At 41.0% G+C, this 18,950-nt stretch overlaps 1 protein-coding gene across 1 annotated transcript in view; it reads left to right on the forward strand.

Annotated features, from left to right (window-relative positions):
* RYR2 (ryanodine receptor 2) overlaps positions 1–18,950 on the forward strand; it is a 725,812-nt gene that overhangs the window by 275,480 nt on the left and 431,382 nt on the right. The window contains exons 20-24 of the mRNA XM_061624580.1: positions 7,593–7,785; positions 12,452–12,668; positions 14,926–15,030; positions 16,488–16,591; positions 17,262–17,345. Of these exons, the coding sequence (XP_061480564.1) occupies positions 7,593–7,785; positions 12,452–12,668; positions 14,926–15,030; positions 16,488–16,591; positions 17,262–17,345 (703 nt within the window). The remainder of the gene's footprint in view (positions 1–7,592; positions 7,786–12,451; positions 12,669–14,925; positions 15,031–16,487; positions 16,592–17,261; positions 17,346–18,950) is intronic.

An 18,950-nucleotide genomic window follows, 5' to 3' on the forward strand; every position in this document is an offset into this window, starting at 1 on the left:
TGAATTTGTCTAATCTTCTTTTAAAGCCATCCAAGCTGGTGGCCATTACTGCATCTTGTGGGAGCAAATTCCATAGTTTAACTATGCACTGAGTAAAGAAGTACTTCCTTTTGTCTGTCCTGAATCTTCCAACATTCAGCTTCTTTGAATGTCCACGAGTTCTAGTATTATGAGAGAGGGAGAAGAACTTTTCTCTATCCACTTTCTCAATGCCATGCATAATTTTATACACTTCTATCATGTCTCCTCTGACCCGCCTTTTCTCTAAACTAAAAAGCCCCAAATGCTGCAACCTTTCCTCATAAGGGAGTCGCTCCATCCCCTTGATCATTCTGGTTGCCCTCTTCTGAACCTTTTCCAACTCTATAATATCCTTTTTGAGATGAGGCGACCAGAACTGTACACAGTATTCCAAATGCGGCCGAACCATAGATTTATACAACGGCATTATGATATCGGCTGTTTTATTTTCAATACCTTTCCTAATTATCGCTAGCATGGAATTTGCCTTTTTCACAGCTGCCGCACACTGGGTCGACATTTTCATCGTGCTGTCCACTGCAATCCCGAGGTCTCTCTCCTGGTCGGTCACCGCCAGTTCAGACCCCATGAGCGTATATGTGAAATGAAGATTTTTTGCTCCAATATGCATAATTTTACACTTGTTTATATTGAATTGCATTTGCCATTTTTCCGCCCATTCACTCAGTTTGGAGAGGTCTTTTTGGAGCTCTTCGCAATCCCTTTTTGTTTTAACAACCCTGAACAATTTCGTGTCATCAGCAAACTTGGCTGCCACTTCACTGCTCACTCCTAATTCTAGGTCATTAATGAACAAGTTGAAAAGTACAGGTCCCAATACCGATCCTTGAGGGACTCCACTTTCTACAGCCCTCCATTGGGAGAACTGTCCGTTTATTCCTACTCTCTGCTTTCTGCTTCTTAACCAATTCCTTATCCACAAGAGGACCTCTCCTCTTATTCCATGACTGCTAAGCTTCCTCAGAAGCATTTGGTGAGGTACCTTGTCAAACGCTTTTTGAAAGTCTAAGTACACTATGTCCACTGGATCACCTCTATCTATATGTTTGTTGACACTCTCAAAGAATTCTAATAGGTTACTGAGACAGGACTTTCCCTTGCAGAAGCCATGCTGGCTCTGCTTCAGCAAGGCTTGTTCTTCTATGTGCTTAGTTAATCTAGCAGCCTCTGGGTGCGGTCATCAGGAGGTTTGGAGTGCGTTGCCATCAGTATGCTGATGACACGCAGCTCTATTTCTCCTTTTCACCTTCTTCAGGTGAGGCTGTTGATGTGCTAAACCGCTGCCTGACCGCGATAATGGACTGGATGAGAGCTAATAAACTGAAACTCAATCCAGACAAGACTGAAACACTGTTGGTGAGCTCTTTCCCTGCCCGGATGGTGGATGTTCATCCTGTTCTAGATGGGGTTACACTCCCCTTGAAAGAACAGGTTCGTAGTTTGGGGGTCCTTTTTGACCCTTCCTTGTCGCTTGAGGCTCAAGTGGCCTCGGTGGCTCGGAATGCATTTTACCATCTTCGTTTAGTAGCCCAACTACGCCCCTATCTGGACAGCGACGATCTCGCTTCAGTTGTTCATGCCCTCGTAACTTCTAGATTGGATTACTGTAATGCACTCTACGTAGGGCTGCCCTTGAAGACAGTTCGGAAACTTCAGCTGGTGCAAAACGCGGCAGCCAGGCTATTGACGAGGACCAATCGGTCTGCGCATATAACACCTGTCCTGGCCCGTTTGCACTGGCTACCTATTTGTTTCCGAGCCAGATTCAAGGTGCTGGTTATGACCTATAAAGCCTTACACGGTGTGGGACCACAGTACCTTGTGGAACGCCTCTCCCGCTATGAACCTATCCGTTCACTTTGTTCAGTATCTAAGGCCCTCCTCCGGGTACCATCTCACCAGGATGCCCGGAGGATTGTTACCAGATCTAGGGACTTTTCTGTAGTGGCCCCCGAATTGTGGAACAGCTTACCTGAAGAGATATGCCTGGTGGCTATGGTGCTTTCTTTTAGGCGCCAGGTTAAGACCTGGCTGTACTCCCAGGCTTTTTAATGTTTTTAATGTTAATGTTTATGTCTACGTTTTATTTTAATATTGTTGTTGATATATGTGATTGATTTTATTATAATATTGTATTTTTAATCTGTTTTGTACACCGCCCAGAGAGCTACTAGCTATGGGCGGTCTAAAAATGAAACAAATAAATAAAATAAATAAATATGGTAGAAGCTCTTCCAGTCATCTCTTTTAAGATACCCATTATGTACCTCTTCATTGTAAGACCATGGCAGCTCTGGACTTGGCACCTTCTGAGGAAACTCCTGCCACCGTGTCATCTAGAGTGGCGGCAATTTGTCCTTATCCCACTCCTAAATCCAGGGTGGTTAGGCTACCTTCACTGCTGCCTAAGGTCATCAAGGCTGAATGTGATTTTCCCTTGCAATTTAAAAAGTCAGTGGCCATTGCCAATAAATGTTATGTGTTGGAACAACCAACCATGGATTTTGCCGTTGGTCAATGCCCCATTGTTGGATTGGTTAACAAATCTCTCCATCCTAAAGATTCAAACACGTATCTTAAGGACTCGTTTGAGAGGAAGCTGGACATGGGTCTTATACACACTCATGAAGCTGTGCCCTGTCAGTATGGGTGGCTGCCTCTGCATCAGTGTATGTTCAGGCCTCTTTTCTTGGCTGGAAGACCTCTTAGGTGCATCCCAGCAAGACCTTGTCAGACTTCACCAGAACTTCATGAAGGTTCTTGGGCAGTCGCTTTTCTTGTTCTATGATGCGGCACAGTTTTCTGTGTGGGCCCTCATGGCAGGGATGTTCTGTAGGATATGACTTTTGCTTAGCCATTGGGATGCTGATGCAGATACATGTTTTAATTAGGCGAAAGAGCCCTATAGAAGAGGTAAGCTTTTTGGTGTCTCTTCCCTGCAAGATGTGCTGGTGGAATCTAAGGACAAGAAGAAGATCATGCCTTCTAGCCAGAAACAAGTCTCAAGCCTTCATTTTGTAGATCCTTTCATCCTTACAAGCTGGCTCATTTATTTTGACCGTTTAAATCCTCAGGGAAGGGCAGAGATGTTTGGACCTCCTGCCCTTTCTTAAACAGTCGTTGCTTTGGAGACAAGGGACAACAACAATGCCAAAGCAAATTTTCTTCATCCTCTCAGTCCATCCTCTAAGCATCAGTTCTGATGCCATAACTCCACCAGTTGGGGATTGTCTCTGCAATTTTTACCACAAGTGGCAGTCCATAACCTCAGACTGCTGGGTCCTGGAGACCCTCAGGCAGGGCCTGTGTCTGGAGTTCCTGACTTGGCCTCCTGACAGGTGCATGCCTTCTCCAGTCTGCTCCAATCCTGAGAAAATGAACAGAATCCAACAAGTGATACACCGTCTTATGGACATAGCGGCTGTGGAATTAGTCCCTCAAGGGGAGCTCTTCTGTAGTGTTTATTTCTTATTGTTTACAGTGCCCAAACCCAATAGCTCAGTCTGAGCAGTCCTCAATCTGAGTTACCTCAAACAGTTCATTTTGTGTCAAAGGCTGAGAACAGAGACTTTGGTTTCAATAAAAGGAAGCTGTTTTGGGGATTTCCTCTCTTCCATCAATCTGGCAAAGGCTTTCTTTTATGTTGCAGTCCACCTTTGCCACAGATGCTGCTTAAGGTTCTTCTTTGATGGGCATAATTTCCAGTACAAGGCCCTGCCCTTCAGACTTGAGTCTGCCCCCAGGGTATTCACAAAGATTGTAGTTACCCTGGTGGCACACCTGCATCTCCAGGGAATTTATGTCTATCTATATTTAGATGACCCTCTGATTTGTTCTCCCTCTCAGGCACAGGTAGTGGAAGACCTTCAGATCACCCTGGCTTGTGTGAAGGATGCTGGGTTCCTAGCCAATGTGGCCAAAAGCCATCTCTTCCCATCTTAGCGCATCATTCATCTGGGGGTCCTCATAGATATGTGAATTGGCACCATGTTTCTTGTACCGGTTCGTATCACCAAAATCCAATCAGCAGTGAGGCCCATTCTACACAGACCTTCTGTGGACCTCATGGTGTTGGTGCATGTCTTGGGATTCTTGGTTTCCTCAATTCAAATTACACCCTGGACGAGGTACCACACATGTTCTCTTCAATAGATCCTGCTTCTCTTTCAAAACAACATTGCCACCAAGACACATCTTCAGATTCATGTACCCAAATCAGTCCAACTTTCTCTTCAGTGGTGGCTTCAGAAGTCAAATCTCTGAAGAGGAGCTCCTCTCGTACACCCCCCCCGGACATTCTTAACCTCGGATGCTAGTCTAATTGGTTGAGGGGCTCTGTGTGAAGGATGAATGATCCAGGGAGTATGGTCACCAGAGAAGACAGTGCTTCCAATCAGTCTCTTGGAACTCTGAGGGGCCCAGCTAGCGATCCAGTATTTCACCTCTCAGAGGCGCATGAGGGTGGTGCTCCTGTGTACCGACGTGATTGCCAAAGCCCACATAAATTGGCAGGGTGGATCCAGATCATTGGCTCTCCAGGAGGAAGCCTCTTTCCTTCTCAACTGAGCAGAGCATCACCTGGAGTCTTGTGTGGCTGAACATCTGAAAGGAGATGGCAACAATGGTGATTGGCTCAACCGAAAACAACTTCACAATGGCAAGTGAAAACTCCATCCATGGATTTTCAAGATGTTGAAGGATTGCTTCAGGTCAGTCCATGTGGATCTGTTTGCATCCCCCAACAATAATAAAGGTCCTAGGTTTTTCTCCTGGTATTTAGCTGCATTGGCGGAAGGAGTGAATGCCCTCGCCTTCCCGTAGCCTCCCAGGCTTCTTTATATCTTTCCACCATTTCCGCTCCTGTCCTGGATCTTGCAGAAGGGAAGAGAAGAAAAGTCAACCGTCATTTTGATAGCTTTCCCTGGTCATGAAGACCTTGGTTCTCCAAACTGGTCAACCTGATGGTAGTTCCCCTCAGGCCTCTGCTGGCAGACCTGTTATCTCAAGGTCATCTTCAACATCTGGGCCCAGCTTAGTTGGCCCTTCATGCATGAAAATTGAAAGGGCACATTTCATCAAGGTGGGCCCCCCTCCTTCATTGATTGACACAATGTTGGCATCAAGCTGCCCTTCAACCATCCGGATGTATCAGTCAACATGGAAAATGTTTTCCCCTTGTTGTAGGAGAAGGGCCTTCATCCTAAGAGGGTCACCATTTTAGAACTGTTCTCCTGTTCTCCATGATAGGATGGCCTATCATGGGCCTTAGCCCAAATACCCTGAAGCATCAGGCCTCCTCTTTATCTGGCATCTTATCTAGGGATTCAAATAATTCTTTAGGATCTCACCCATTTCATAAATGTTTCCTTCATGGAGCTTCTTTGTCATTGCCCCCTACTCAGCACCTTGTTCCTACGTGGGATTTACATAAGGTACTTACTGCTCTACTGAGACCACTGTTTGAACCTTTAAAGTTGGTTTCCTTATGCTTGCTGTCATTCATAGTCCTGTTTTTAGTGGCTATTACTTCAGCTCATCAAATTTCTGAACTCAACACTTCCTCTGTCACCAAACACCTATGTGTTTTCCATAAAGATAGGGTTATCCTTCATATTGACCTTTCTTCCTAAAGTGGTGTCCCTTTCACTGTCAACAAAAGCTGATTTCCCCCTCTTTCTGTCTGTCTCCTGTCCATCTGTCTGAGAAAGCCTGGCTTTCCTTAGATGTTTAAAGAGCCTTAAAAGTCTATATTTCACACACCAAACCGTTCCTTCAGTCAGATTCCCTTTTCGTGTCCTTCCATCCAGCCTCTCTGGGAGAGAAGTTTTCATCCACCACACTGGCTCGGTGACTCAAGGCATGCATTACATTGGTCTATTCCTGCCTGTACTTAACACCACCAACCAAAGATCAGCTCATTTCACTAGGGCTGCCACTACTTCAGCAGCATTCTCTTTGAATGCACCCCTGCAGGAGATCTGCCGGGTGGCCACCTGGGCTAGTCCCAATATCTTCATCAAACACTACAAAATAGACACATGCCTTGGCCAAGGCAGCCTTTGGGAGACCTGTCTTGCAGCATATGCTTCCAGGCCAACAGGTAGCTCAGTTAATCTTTGGCATTATTTTTCCCACTCTACCTGGGCCACCTTGGGTATGTCCTGCCTGACATTATTTATATGCATGAGAGAGTTTGGTACTACTTGTGAATGAGTCTTCTCTATGCATGTAATGATGACATCAGGGCCTCTCCCTAATCTAGTTATTTTGTTCGGAGCTGCCTACATGTGTTCTGTTGTTTTCTGAGTCTTCAATTTTTCTATGTGCAGAGAGCCTTGTATTTTTGTGGTTTTTTTTGCTGTTCTGTATGTTTTTCCTTCTGGCGTAGCTTGTCATAGTGGAACTGAGCTGGAGAGCCAGAAGGTCCCTGCAATTAGAACAGCAATTCTGCCTCAATCCATCAGGGGGACCTGAAGTCCCACCTGATTTCATCATTACATGCATGGTGAAGACCCATTCACAGGTAGGACCAAATGCCCTCTTTTCATTTATCAATATTTTGAAAGGAAATATTGATATTTTGAAAGAAAGCATCAATATCAATTTTTTTTTGTGAGGGAAAAAACAGTTTAGTAAAAGCAGCAGTTAGCAGATGAAGAATAAACTTGAATCAATACTGCCTGTTAGGACAGAATGATTTTGAAGCTGCACCAGCCAACAGATCCCATCCCTGGTGTGGGGTTTGATAGTTGAAAGACATAGATCATGTTTGATACATAGTCTTCTATGTGTTTCATCTTTATTGCTGATAAACCTGTCTCACAAAGATCTGTACTACCAAATGCCAGCAGGCCAGATATTACTTCATCAACAATCTCAGGATACTCAGTGGTAACTGAGTCATTTTGGTAACATGAAACCAACATTCAGATAACCTCATTTCCAAAAATGAGAGTTCAATGAATTGTCAACTTTCTGACATCAGAGTGACGTCACTCAAACTTCTGTTAATTCAGCAGACAAATTTTGATTAAGCAAACTTCAAACCATCTTTGGCTTAACTGTTAACCAGCCCAGCTCGAAGATGTGGTGACAGTTCACCACAAGGTGCTCATACAGGGAGTTCTTTTGAGTGACTATCACAGCTTGGCTGCCAGTCACCAGAAGAGGTTTCCAAGTGTTATAATGTAAGACTTGAGTCTTTCCAATGTTGGATTACAGGTGTCAGTAGAGCATTATAATATGTGACAAAACAAAATGTTGTGAGAGGTATTAATCATATCAGTTAAGGATTAAAAGCAGTAATTAGTTTAGGCTTACTTATAAAGCCGTCAACCCATTTGCATTGCAACCTTCAAGTTGGGAACCATCAGATGAACCAGGTTCTGAGTCAGCAGAGGACAGCTTCCTAAGATATAGTATTGGTTTTCTGTCCTTTTTTGGGTCATCTGAACTGATTATTCTATGGCTTTGTACTGAGTTTTCTTAAAGTAGCTTTTTAGGAAGCAGGCTGAACCTATTTTCTAATTATATTTATTCTTGCATCATAGGTTGTGTAGCAAGATCTGTGAATTCTCCTAACCAGCATCTGCTAAGGACTGATGATGTAATCAGCTGCTGCCTTGACCTGAGTGCTCCAAGCATTTCATTCCGGATAAATGGGCAGCCAGTCCAGGGGATGTTTGAAAATTTCAATATAGATGGCCTTTTCTTTCCTGTTGTCAGCTTCTCTGCAGGGATAAAGTTAGTGCTGCATTCTATTATTTTCAGGAATATGTTGCATATTTTCTTTGCTTTTTTCTTATTCATTTAATTTTGACATTTCTGTTCTGTGATCTGGATTTATTCTATGGGTAAAGCAATATGTGCCACAACAGATACATGATAGGATCTTCTGATGTTTTTATTTTTTATTAAAATCAATCCTCAAATTGGATAGGTACTATAGCACTACAAGTTTGACCAGTCAAACCTGCTATATTTATATTTACTCTGCTAGGGAAAGCATATGGTACCCATGTCAATAGAGCATGTAGTTTCAGATGGTGAGTTAGATCTGGAAAATGGTGTAGGAGGAAGGGTTAAACCTTCTAGCATCATAGCCCAGTCAAATTCAACTTTCCCTCTGAATATTTCAGCAACTATATCATGGATCTCCTGCATCTAGAACACAGGACAAGAATGAGCTTTAAGACTACAGAATGAGAATTCAGAAAAGATTCTTGAGGGTATAGTTTGCCTAACTCCATAGTTAGTTGCTTTTTCAGTTACATAGTAGTCTTGCCCAGTCAGTCAAGCTTTGGACTGTTGTGCCTCTTGAGGCACAGGAGAGGTGTTACACTTTAGAGCTCATAACTGCATGCAAGTGCAGAAGAAAGGGAGTGTTTGGAAGAAGCAGATTCAGTAGAAGGGATCCTGAAGGGGGATCTGTGGGTCTTCTTCCTCTTATGGCTTATAGACTTATGTTTGGCTCTTTTTCCTAGTGGGAGAGCTAGAGCAACTGGGAAAAGATCTGCCTCTATCTGGAGGGTGGGTGACTTTCTGGGTCACCAGCCCCCTGTTCCATTGCATAAATTTTGGGAAGTCCCCCTCCCCAGGGAAGGGCACAGTAGGTGGGGCGGGGAGATTGTCTACTCCATGAGAATGCCACTGAGCTGCTTTTGGCACCACAATGGCACTTGCAGGGAGAGAGGCCTTCTGTGATCTGAGGTGCTACCCTCTGAAAAATCCTCCTCCCAAGCATGCTGCAACAGAGATCATGGGGATCCCACCCAGGTTGCCATTCTGGAGTGGTTTCAATCCCTGTGGAAGCGAAGGACAGAGGCCAAACTCTAGTTCTGAACTAACACTTCTGCCTGTAGGCCCATAGCAGATTGCATCCCTCACAGCTGATTGTCAGGTTGGCTACACAGCTGCAGTGCAAAGATCTAGCAATTCCAGTCTTACTCCTGAGAAGGTGCGGATTGTGCGGTTGTTCACTTGCCATTCTGGTGATTCTGACCTTAGATACATATTGCTGAAGGAGATCCTTTCATCAGTCTCTAAATGCTTCCCCAAGGGTATCTGCTAAAGGGGGAGGAGCAAGAAGGAAAGAGCAGAAAATAAAAACAACTGGAGTGTGGGGTGGAGGTAGAGAGAGACTGGAGAGGCTGAAAGAGAAGAAAATGAGTGTAGGAAAAGGCTGCAAACTCACCCCAAACAACACTACTGAAAGCTGGTCTCTTAAGAAGCTCCAGGCAGACCCAATCTATTCTGGCATTAGCCAGGTCCAGTCTGGGACATGGCCCTTCCCCCTGGACAAACACACGGAGATTAACATGAATCCTGCCTAATCCTGGACAAAGGGAGGTACCAGCCAGAGGTGGGTGAATTTATGGTAAGGAATTCTCTTCCCCCCCATTTATGTAGTAATCCAATATTCTTATCAAGCTTTTAGAACTGAACTTATCAAGCTTTTAGAACTGAATCATAATTACAGTAGGGCTCCACTCATATGGCAGGTTAGGTTCCAGACCCCCGCCGGAAAGCGAAAACCGCTGAAAAGCGGACCAGCTGTAGTGCGGAGCTCTGGAACCTAACCCGCTGATCGCACCAGAGGAGATCAGATTTTCCCCTCCTTGGGCGTGATCAGCTCGAGTGGGAGTCTGATCACTCCAGAAGAGGAAAAGATCAGCTGTAGCATGCTACAGCTGATCTTCCCCTCCTCCGGTGTGAACAGCTGGAGTGCGGGAGTCTGACCGCCCTGAGGAGGAGATCAGCATGCTACAGCTGATTTTCCTCTCCGGCACGATCAGCTCGAGTGGGGGAGTCTGATCATGCCAGAAGAGAAGATCAGCTGTAGTGCTACAGCTGATCTTCCCCTCCTCCGGCGCGATCAGCTGGAGTGCGGGGAGCTCCAGCCCCCTCCAGCTGATTGCCCCCGCTGGCGCCGTATTAGTAGAACACCAAAAAGTGGGGTACTGAGAAGCGGGGCCCTACTGTACTAATATATTGCTTTTATTAATTCTTTTAATCATCTGTCAAATAAACAGAACAGTTCAGTCAAAACATGTCTTTGGAAAAGGTTACCTTACCTGCAGCACTCTTGTACTAACAGTGCAATCCTAACTATGTCTGCTCAGAAGTAAGTCCTATGGAATTCAGTGGGTCTGGATTACAGTTTTAATTTGTGTATATAGATTTTTTTTAAAGATCTCAGATAATTTCTGAGGCAATCCCAAGCAAGCTTGGAAGAGCTCTCCCTTCTCTATTAAATGCAGTGCAGGAAAGATTGTATTTATATAGTGCTTTTCCTAAGAGCTCAAAGCATATCACATATATTAACTTCTTTACAACATCCTATGTGTTGGTCAGTGTTAATATCCTCATATTACATGTGAGGAATGGAAGCAGAAAGATACAATGAAATTTGTTCTGTGGTTGTTCCGATTCATATACTTTGCTCTTGATCATGATTCTACACCAGCTTCCATTCTAGTGATGAAATGATTATATCATATCTGTTTTTTCAGTTGCATTTCCCCCCAAAACTGAATAGACTAAAGGATTCAAGTCATGTAGGTTGCAATTGTAAACACATTTACTAAGAAGTAAGATCTGATGAACATAGTGGGACTTTCTTCTGAGTAAATATGCACTCTGATTATTAATTTACATGGATATAAAATTAATAACCTAAACTAAGCAATAGTTGGAGTAAGCCACAGGTAAAGCAGAAAGTGCTAGAGAATAATTACACAGCAAGGATGACAGATTCATTCACAGAGGAACTGTATGAAGAAGAACCAGGACATTTCGAATGTGAGGTGTAAGCTGCACTTAAAATACTTGGAAGAAACAAATCACCAGGAATAAGTGGCATACCAATTGAGTTGCTACAAGTTACTGAGATGGAATCTGTCCAAATTTTGACAAAAAATTGTGAACAAATATGGAAAACTAAACAATGGCCCATAGACTGAAAGCATTCAATATATATCCCAATTGCAAAGAAGGGGGATCTCAGGGAATGCAATACTTATCAAACTATTGCCTTAATATCCCATGCAAGTAAAGTAATGTTCAAGATTCTACAACAAAGGCCCTTACCATATATGGAGCAAGAAATGCCAGATGTCGAAGCTGGATTTAGAAAAGGAAGAGGTACCAGAGATCATATTGCAAACATACATTGAATAATGGAATGGACCAAGAAATTTCAGAAGGAAATCACCCTGTGCTTTATAGAGTACAGCAAAACCTTTGATTGTGTAGATCACAAAAAACTATGGGATGCTTTAAAAGAAATGGGAGTGCCACAGCAACGGATTGTCCTGATGTGCAACCTATACTCTGGACAAGAGGCTACTGTAAGGACAGAATATGGAGAAACTGACTGGTTCCCATCGGAAAGGGTGTGAGACGGGGTGTATTTTATCATCCTATTTGTTTCATCTCTATGCAGAACATATATGGAAAGCGGGATTGGACCAAGATGAAGGAGGTGTGACAATTGGAGGGAGAAATATAATTTAAGATATGCAGATGATACCATACTACTAACAGAAACCAGTAATGATCTGAAACTAATGCTGTTGAAAGTTAAAAAGGAAAGCTCAAAAGCAGGACTACAGCTGAATGTCAAAAAGACTAAAGTAATGACAACAGAAGATTTATGTAACTTTAAAGTTGACAATGAGGATATTGAATTTGTCAAGGATTATGAATACCTTGGCACAGTCATTAACCAAAATGGAGATAATAGTCAAGAAATCAGAAGAAGGCTAGGACTTGGGAGGGCACCTATGAGAGAACTAGAAAAGATCCTCAAATGCAAAGATATATTACTGAACACCAAAGTCAGGATCATTCAGACCATGGCATTCTCGATCTCTACGTATGGATGTGAAAGTTGGACAGTGAAAAAAGTGGATAAGAGAAAAATCAACTCATTTGAAATGTGGTGTTGGAGGAGAGCTTTGCGGGTACCATGGACTGCGAAAAAGACAAATAATTGGGTGTTAGAACAAATTAAACCAGAACTATCACTAGGAGCTAATATGATGAAACTGAGATTATCATACTTTGGACACATACTAAGACATGATTCACTAGAAAAGACAATAATGCTGGGAAAAACTGAAGGGAGTAGAAAAAGAGTAAGGCCAAATCTGAACTTACAAGATCTCAACAGGGTGGTTTACAACAGATGCTACTGGAGGTCGCTGATTCATAGGTCGCCATAAGTTGTAATTGACTTGAAAGCACATAACCCACACACACAGTATAGATGCAATCACCATTAGATAAAACTAATTTATTCTGGAATAAATGCCATATGCAGCATATACTAACTAACTTTGAAGGAAATATTTTACTTAATAATTGAACTATATGCCTCAGGAATCTTTAAACTGTTTTTGTCTTGTAGGGTACGTTTTTTGCTTGGAGGCCGCCATGGAGAATTTAAATTCCTTCCACCTCCAGCATATGCTCCTTGTTTTGAAGCTATTCTGCCAAAAGAGAAATTGAAGGTAGAACACAGCAGAGAATACAAACAGGACCGGAATTCTACAAGAGATCTACTGGGCCCAAATAGCTCTCTATCGCAAGCAGCTTTCACTCCAGTTCCTGTAGATACCAGTCAGGTAAATAGTATCTTCATTAACTCTTAAACTATGGGTTATGCATGCTACATAATATTACAGTAAAATCAACAGGCCTGGAAAACGTATTTTGCTTTAAACGTTTGTCTTGCATTTTATTGCCTAAGATTTTAGGTGACAAGCACCATGACACTAAATATCTGCCACCATGTATGTACCTGCTGTGTGGAAATAGCATTCTTGCAATGGCAGTGCAATATCAGTAGCTGTCAATATTCCACACTCCAAGCATTTTTGAGATATTGCAGCAAGTATTAGAGTCAAGCTGTGAGGTATACAATAAATGAACTTAACAGTGCAAATATATATATTGGTGAAGAATAAAGACATTGAGTTCATAGTAAGTCTTGAAATACATAGGCTTGAAAGAAGAATATTGCTTTGTGCTTGAGATAATTAGTATGCTAGTCAGAAATTTCCCAAAACCTTATTTAGTAATAAAATGCATTTGTTTATTTATTGTCCGTGCTCTTTAAATTTAAAATGACAGGAGAGAATATATAAATGGGTAACATTCAATGCTAGTTATACTTAGAGTGGGCCTGCTGAAATCAATTAAGTCCATTAATTTCAGTGGGACTACTCTGAGCATGACTAACATTGGATATATCCATATATCTATCTGTCTCTACACATATAAACATAGATGCATACACCAATTACATCATTCCTTCATTACCCAAAATAATAGCATTTTAACAGATGACAAAACTTGCCAGTCTGCATTGATTCAGTGCTTATATTGGTTTTGTTAGTATTAATGCATTCAATTTTTCTGTTTTACAGAGCATGTTTCCCTTTTCTAGCAGTTACTTGATTTTTATTTTACCCCCCCAAGAAACAAAGAAGTTATCTGTAATATTACGTTATTTATTTTATTTTATTATTGCATTTATATATTTCTGCCAAGGCATTCAAGGTAGTTTATAGTGTTAAAATACTAAAACAAATAAATAATATAAACTGTAAAGTTGGCCCTGTGGGAGGAGGGGACAGTGACTGAAGCAGGCTCTGATGTTGCCTTTGCCTGCATCCCTTCCTCTGTTCTTGCTTCAGCTTTCTGATGAGTGGTACCATAAATCATTTAGATGGGGTAGAGTGCATACATGTGGCTACTAGAAAATCAAACCTGAGTATGTCAATTTGCTGTTTGATTATTGCCGTGTCTGATTCCTGAGCTGACAAGCATTAATCCTTTGTATGTTGAATTGATTTGAGAGATTTCTAGATGGAGCGCTATGAACAAAACACTGTAATGTACAGTGGCTCTATGATTGTGTAAGTGCTTAGTATGGTGTATACCAACATATATCTATATGGCATTAGAAAAGATGATTTACTCTATTTTAGCAATCTGGGTATAGGCAGGGAGGGTTTCAGGGAGAGGTTGTATAATACATAGCAAGCGAAGGGAGAGACATACAATTTTGGAAAGAGTAAGGGAAAAGTCAGCTGGTGACAGTTTGAGGGAGAGAAGAGAACTAAAGAGAAATGTGAGGAGAATAAAAAACCAAGAGAAGAAAGTAGACAAGACACTACAAGAAAAGGGGGAAATGGAGGTAAAGAACCATATTGATTAACTGAAGGAATTGTGATAGAAACTGCTGTGTAGCTAGAAACAGTTAACCAATTCTGTGTCATGCAAACAAAGTGATGCTTTGGGATTGGCTCATTTGTGTGTTTTATTGTTTGTTTTTGGTCATATTTATACTTGTTAATTAATTGGTGACTTTAGATATTATTTATATTTATTAAAGGGTGATTTCCAGTCAGCATCCAAAGCAGATAACCACACGCTCATAAATGTTTCCAACATTATTGCAATTAATTTTGTAAGACCTTGTGATTCCACTCTCACTTTCTTTTTCATAAATTAAGGGCAAAAAGACAAATTGCAATACATGGAGTGTATGCTCTTTAAATAAAACATTACTTAATTCTGAATATTTTATATTTAGATATTTGTTACTTTCTAAAGGTGTTCCCTTTCATCACTTGTTCCATCTACCCAATCATTAAAAAAAAAAAGCTCTCCTAAACTGACAAGCCCAAGTATGTTTGTCATAATGAGCAGGATCTGTTATATTATTTACAGATTATTCTCAGGTAATCAATGAAAAATATGTAGACTTTGGTCAAGGAATTAATTTTATTCTCGGGAATTATCTTGTTGGTTTATTTTTGTCTTCATTGTGCTCTGTGTCACTTTATTTCTAACAGACTCACTCTCTATCTTTAGATCGTACTGCCTCCACATCTGGAAAGAATTAGAGAAAAACTAGCTGAGAATATCCATGAACTTTGGGTTATGAATAAAATTGAACTTGGATGGCAGTATGGTCCTGTATGTACCTTTTAAAATGCTGTTTTCTATTGTTTTTCTTATTTGTGTTTAAAGGGACTCCATATCAGTAATATAAAATAAGAGCAAAGATCTTTTCCATACCCAGTATAAATGTGCATATAATTTAGAATACTTTTCTAATAGTTGGAAATGAAACGGCATTTGTGGTTTCACAGAGCATAGATTTTGCATCAAATTGTTGTTGTTGTGCTTGTTATTTTATATACCACTTACTTACCAAAATGGCTTCTAAGTGATGTAAGTAATATATGAAGATGAAGCAACTCTAATATCCTGTCAGGGCTGGGTCACAGACAGCAATCAGAGGAGAGTCAGAAGTTGTGCCAAGGAGACAGTTGTGGGGCCAATCCATGAACAGTTGAAGAATAAAATCATGAATCAGAGCTGAAGAATACACTTAAACACACAAGTGCCAGGAAGAACATCTTGCTTTGGCAGTCTCAGCCCAAACAGGAAACCTTTAATAGCTTTTCCTGTCTGGGAGGGCCTGATGGATAGATGGGTGGGGCCAGTTCAGAGCCTGAGAATATCACTCCCCAGTGAACAGATGTTCCAAATTATAATTCAGTGATACACCACTGGGGCAGCTGCACACAGAGGCAAGGGCTTCCAAGCATCAGCTGTGATGCTTCTTGACATATCTGTAAGAGTGTATACTCTTCTAGCAAATTGCACATTACTGTGAAATGTGGTACAACCAGTCCCTCAGTTTTAATACATTATTCTTATGTGGTGCAGAACATAAAACTTGATACAACCAACCCACCTTTAAGCCCCATTGATTTCAGTGGGAGAGATTTAAGCAACTCTGACACGGAAATCATGAAGAGTTACATGTGCTCAACTTTGACTGGATTGTTCCCTAATTTTTCTGTTATGTTACAAATAAATCTTTGAATAATACCTACCATACTTAATAATCTATTGGAATATACTTTGTTACCTGGAATAACAATATTTATGACTGCTTACTTGTTATTCGAGACCCTCCGTGGCGCAGAGTGGTAAGCAGCGGTAACGCAGCCGAAGCTCTGCTCACGGCCGGAGTTCGATTCCAACGGAAGGAGGAAGTTGAATCTCCGGTAAAAGGGGTCGAGGTCCACTCAGCCTTCCATCCATCCGTGGTCAGTAAAATGAGCACCCGGCATATGCTGGGGGGTAAAGAAAGGCCGGGGAAGGACTGGCAATCCCACCCCATATATACGGTCTGCCTAGTGAACGTCGCAAGACGTCACCCTAAGAGTCAGAAACAACTCGCACTATAAGTGCAGGGACACCTTTACCTTTTACTTGTTATTCAATACTCCTCAAACTATTCATATCACATAAATGTAGTTTTCCTTTTTTGTACTACATAGATTTAATTTTCCATATTCCATTCTATATTGGGATATAGTGATAAGGCAAATTTAAGCTCAGTCTTTCCTATGTTGCAGGTTAGAGATGACAACAAGCGACAGCATCCATGTTTGGTGGAGTTTGCAAAGTTGCCTGAACAAGAACGAAATTATAATCTCCAAATGTCACTAGAAACACTGAAGTAAGTTTGTAGCTTTAACTGTAAATGTCTTTATGTTTCTGCAAAAGAATTCATTTGAGTGCATGAACTCTTAAATGTTCTATGAAGTTTGCTTTATACGGAGTGCCAATCATGTGGCAGATTTTATTAATCAGTGTTAAGGTAGGTGATCTCCTCAAATAGATCATGCTGATTTCTTCATTATTAACTTCTGCTGCTCCTCTGCTGCTTGCCTTTTCAGAAGGAACTGCAGATGTACCAAATAAATTTTGCTATGTCTAAGTATGCATTCTGAATTTCTTCCTTAAGATTAAAGGCTGAAAGCCTTTTATTTAAAAGTTTATTTAACTGTAAGAGGAGATTTTGGAATTTTCAAACTTTCAGTTGCTTTGGGGAGACAATTTTAAACAGATTTGCATGTGTTTTATAATAGGTTTTCTGAAGACCAATTAAATATTACAGCATTAAAATAATGGGTGTTTTTTTATCATACTTATAATATACATTACTTATTTTAAGTAATGTATATTGTAAGTATGATCCAAAAAAGTATTTTTGGAGGGATATACTGAACCTCTGCCCACATGTTCTAGGAATTTTTGAGTCTTGCAAACATCTCTGTCTGTACCTAGCGGTTATAGATTTGACATGCCAGTTTAAGTCTCTATAAGTTAATGATTTTCTCCTCTAGAACATTGCTGGCATTAGGTTGTCATGTTGGGATTGCTGATGAGCATGCTGAAGAAAAAGTGAAGAAACTAAAACTTCCAAAGAAGTAAGTTTAAATTCAGAAAATAAAAGATGTGGAAATGTGTGTAAAGTAGGAGCCCATTTTCACCTCTAGTCTCATTTGTATGCTTATCATAAGCACTGTATTTCCTAGATTCAAACTGATATAATTATTTGTCTTTCCTCGCTGCTCAGTGCCTTAAGAGCATACTTACCACTTTAGTGTATTTTAATACCAAGTGGTTAAACAAATGTGCTATCTTTTTAAGGAGGTAGAAGCAGGAACAGCACTTTTTGAGTTTAGCATGCTAGTGTGCAACACAGCAATATGTGTAGGATTGTGTGTGCATAATACTGCTGTTTTATTATTTATTGATATTTAACAATGTTTTATTGATGGATTCTCTGATTTTACTGATGTGTTTCTTTGTAATTTCATTTTTATGATACTATTATGGTTTTTGTAAACCACTTAGGGATTTAGCATATTAAGTGGTATATAAATATTATTAATGATAATGAATGATATAATGGGCTTTTTGTGGTGCTCTTCTAGTGGTAAGAAAATGTATTCATACATTGAAACAGTTCCGCTGGTGGGTGGGTGGGAAGTGCACTATGTCCCATCACAAACAAATGCTTGTTTGTGTAAGTCACTTTGAGTTCATTTTTCTGAAAAAAAGCAAATAAAATATGGATAATAATAATGAATAGGACAATGACAGCAAGGGAGCTAGAGGTCAAGTAGGGGAAAGGGTTTCTGTCAGCACTGTTCTTGTGGCCCCCAAAATGAAGTAAGGGAAGGAGAAGAGTAATGGATAGCAGGGGACTGTGGGAACAAGCAACCACACAGGCAATCTCTGTTGGCCTCATTAGTACCTTTGGAACTGATCCTTCTGTACTCAGTAACTGATGTACCTTGCTCTGTTCTTGGGTTCAATTCTGGAAGCAGAAACAACTCCCGTTGCGCATTTCCTTTATGTCCCAGATCCTGACACCAACTCCATGGTATTGCACGCTGCTTTCTCATCTTATTTGATCCTGTACAGGATTTGTTGTACAGGATACAACAAACACTTTCCCTCCCATACCCTCCTGCTGTCCATTCATACTGAAAATGCCCACCATATCTTCTCTGGATGTGCAGGATATTGCCTCAGTTTGAGAATAAAACAGAGATACACTTCCTTCTGTAGCAATTGTCTCAGAAACAGCTTACTCTTTTGACCCTGTCTCACTGCTTGCCACACTACTGTTCCTCTTTCTTAGACCTGTCACAGTGGGACAGCCTAGATTGGGACTAATGTTTCTATTTGGCTTGCAAGAACCATATCAGAAGTCACTGTTTTTTTCTTTTTGTTTTACTGTCTCTGTCTCTTGTGTCTTGGTGACTGGAGGGTATTTATAAGATTCAGCTGGATAGCTGTCAGTTCTTATTTAGGCATCACATGCTGTGTTGTGGAGATATCACAGAACATGGAGCCACTGTACTTCCTGTAATCAGGAAGGCTGTAGGTTCAAGGTCATGGACAGAGGGTTTTAGTCGACAAACTCACTAAATGAATATTGTTTGTGGGAGTCTGAATTATTCTTTGACTTTCTCAAGCCTAAAGAACTAAGTGAGCTTTTTATCCTGACTGCCTGAGATCTG

The sequence above is a fragment of the Rhineura floridana genome, chromosome 4, assembly GCF_030035675.1.
Source record: "Rhineura floridana isolate rRhiFlo1 chromosome 4, rRhiFlo1.hap2, whole genome shotgun sequence".
NCBI lineage: Eukaryota > Metazoa > Chordata > Lepidosauria > Squamata > Rhineuridae > Rhineura > Rhineura floridana.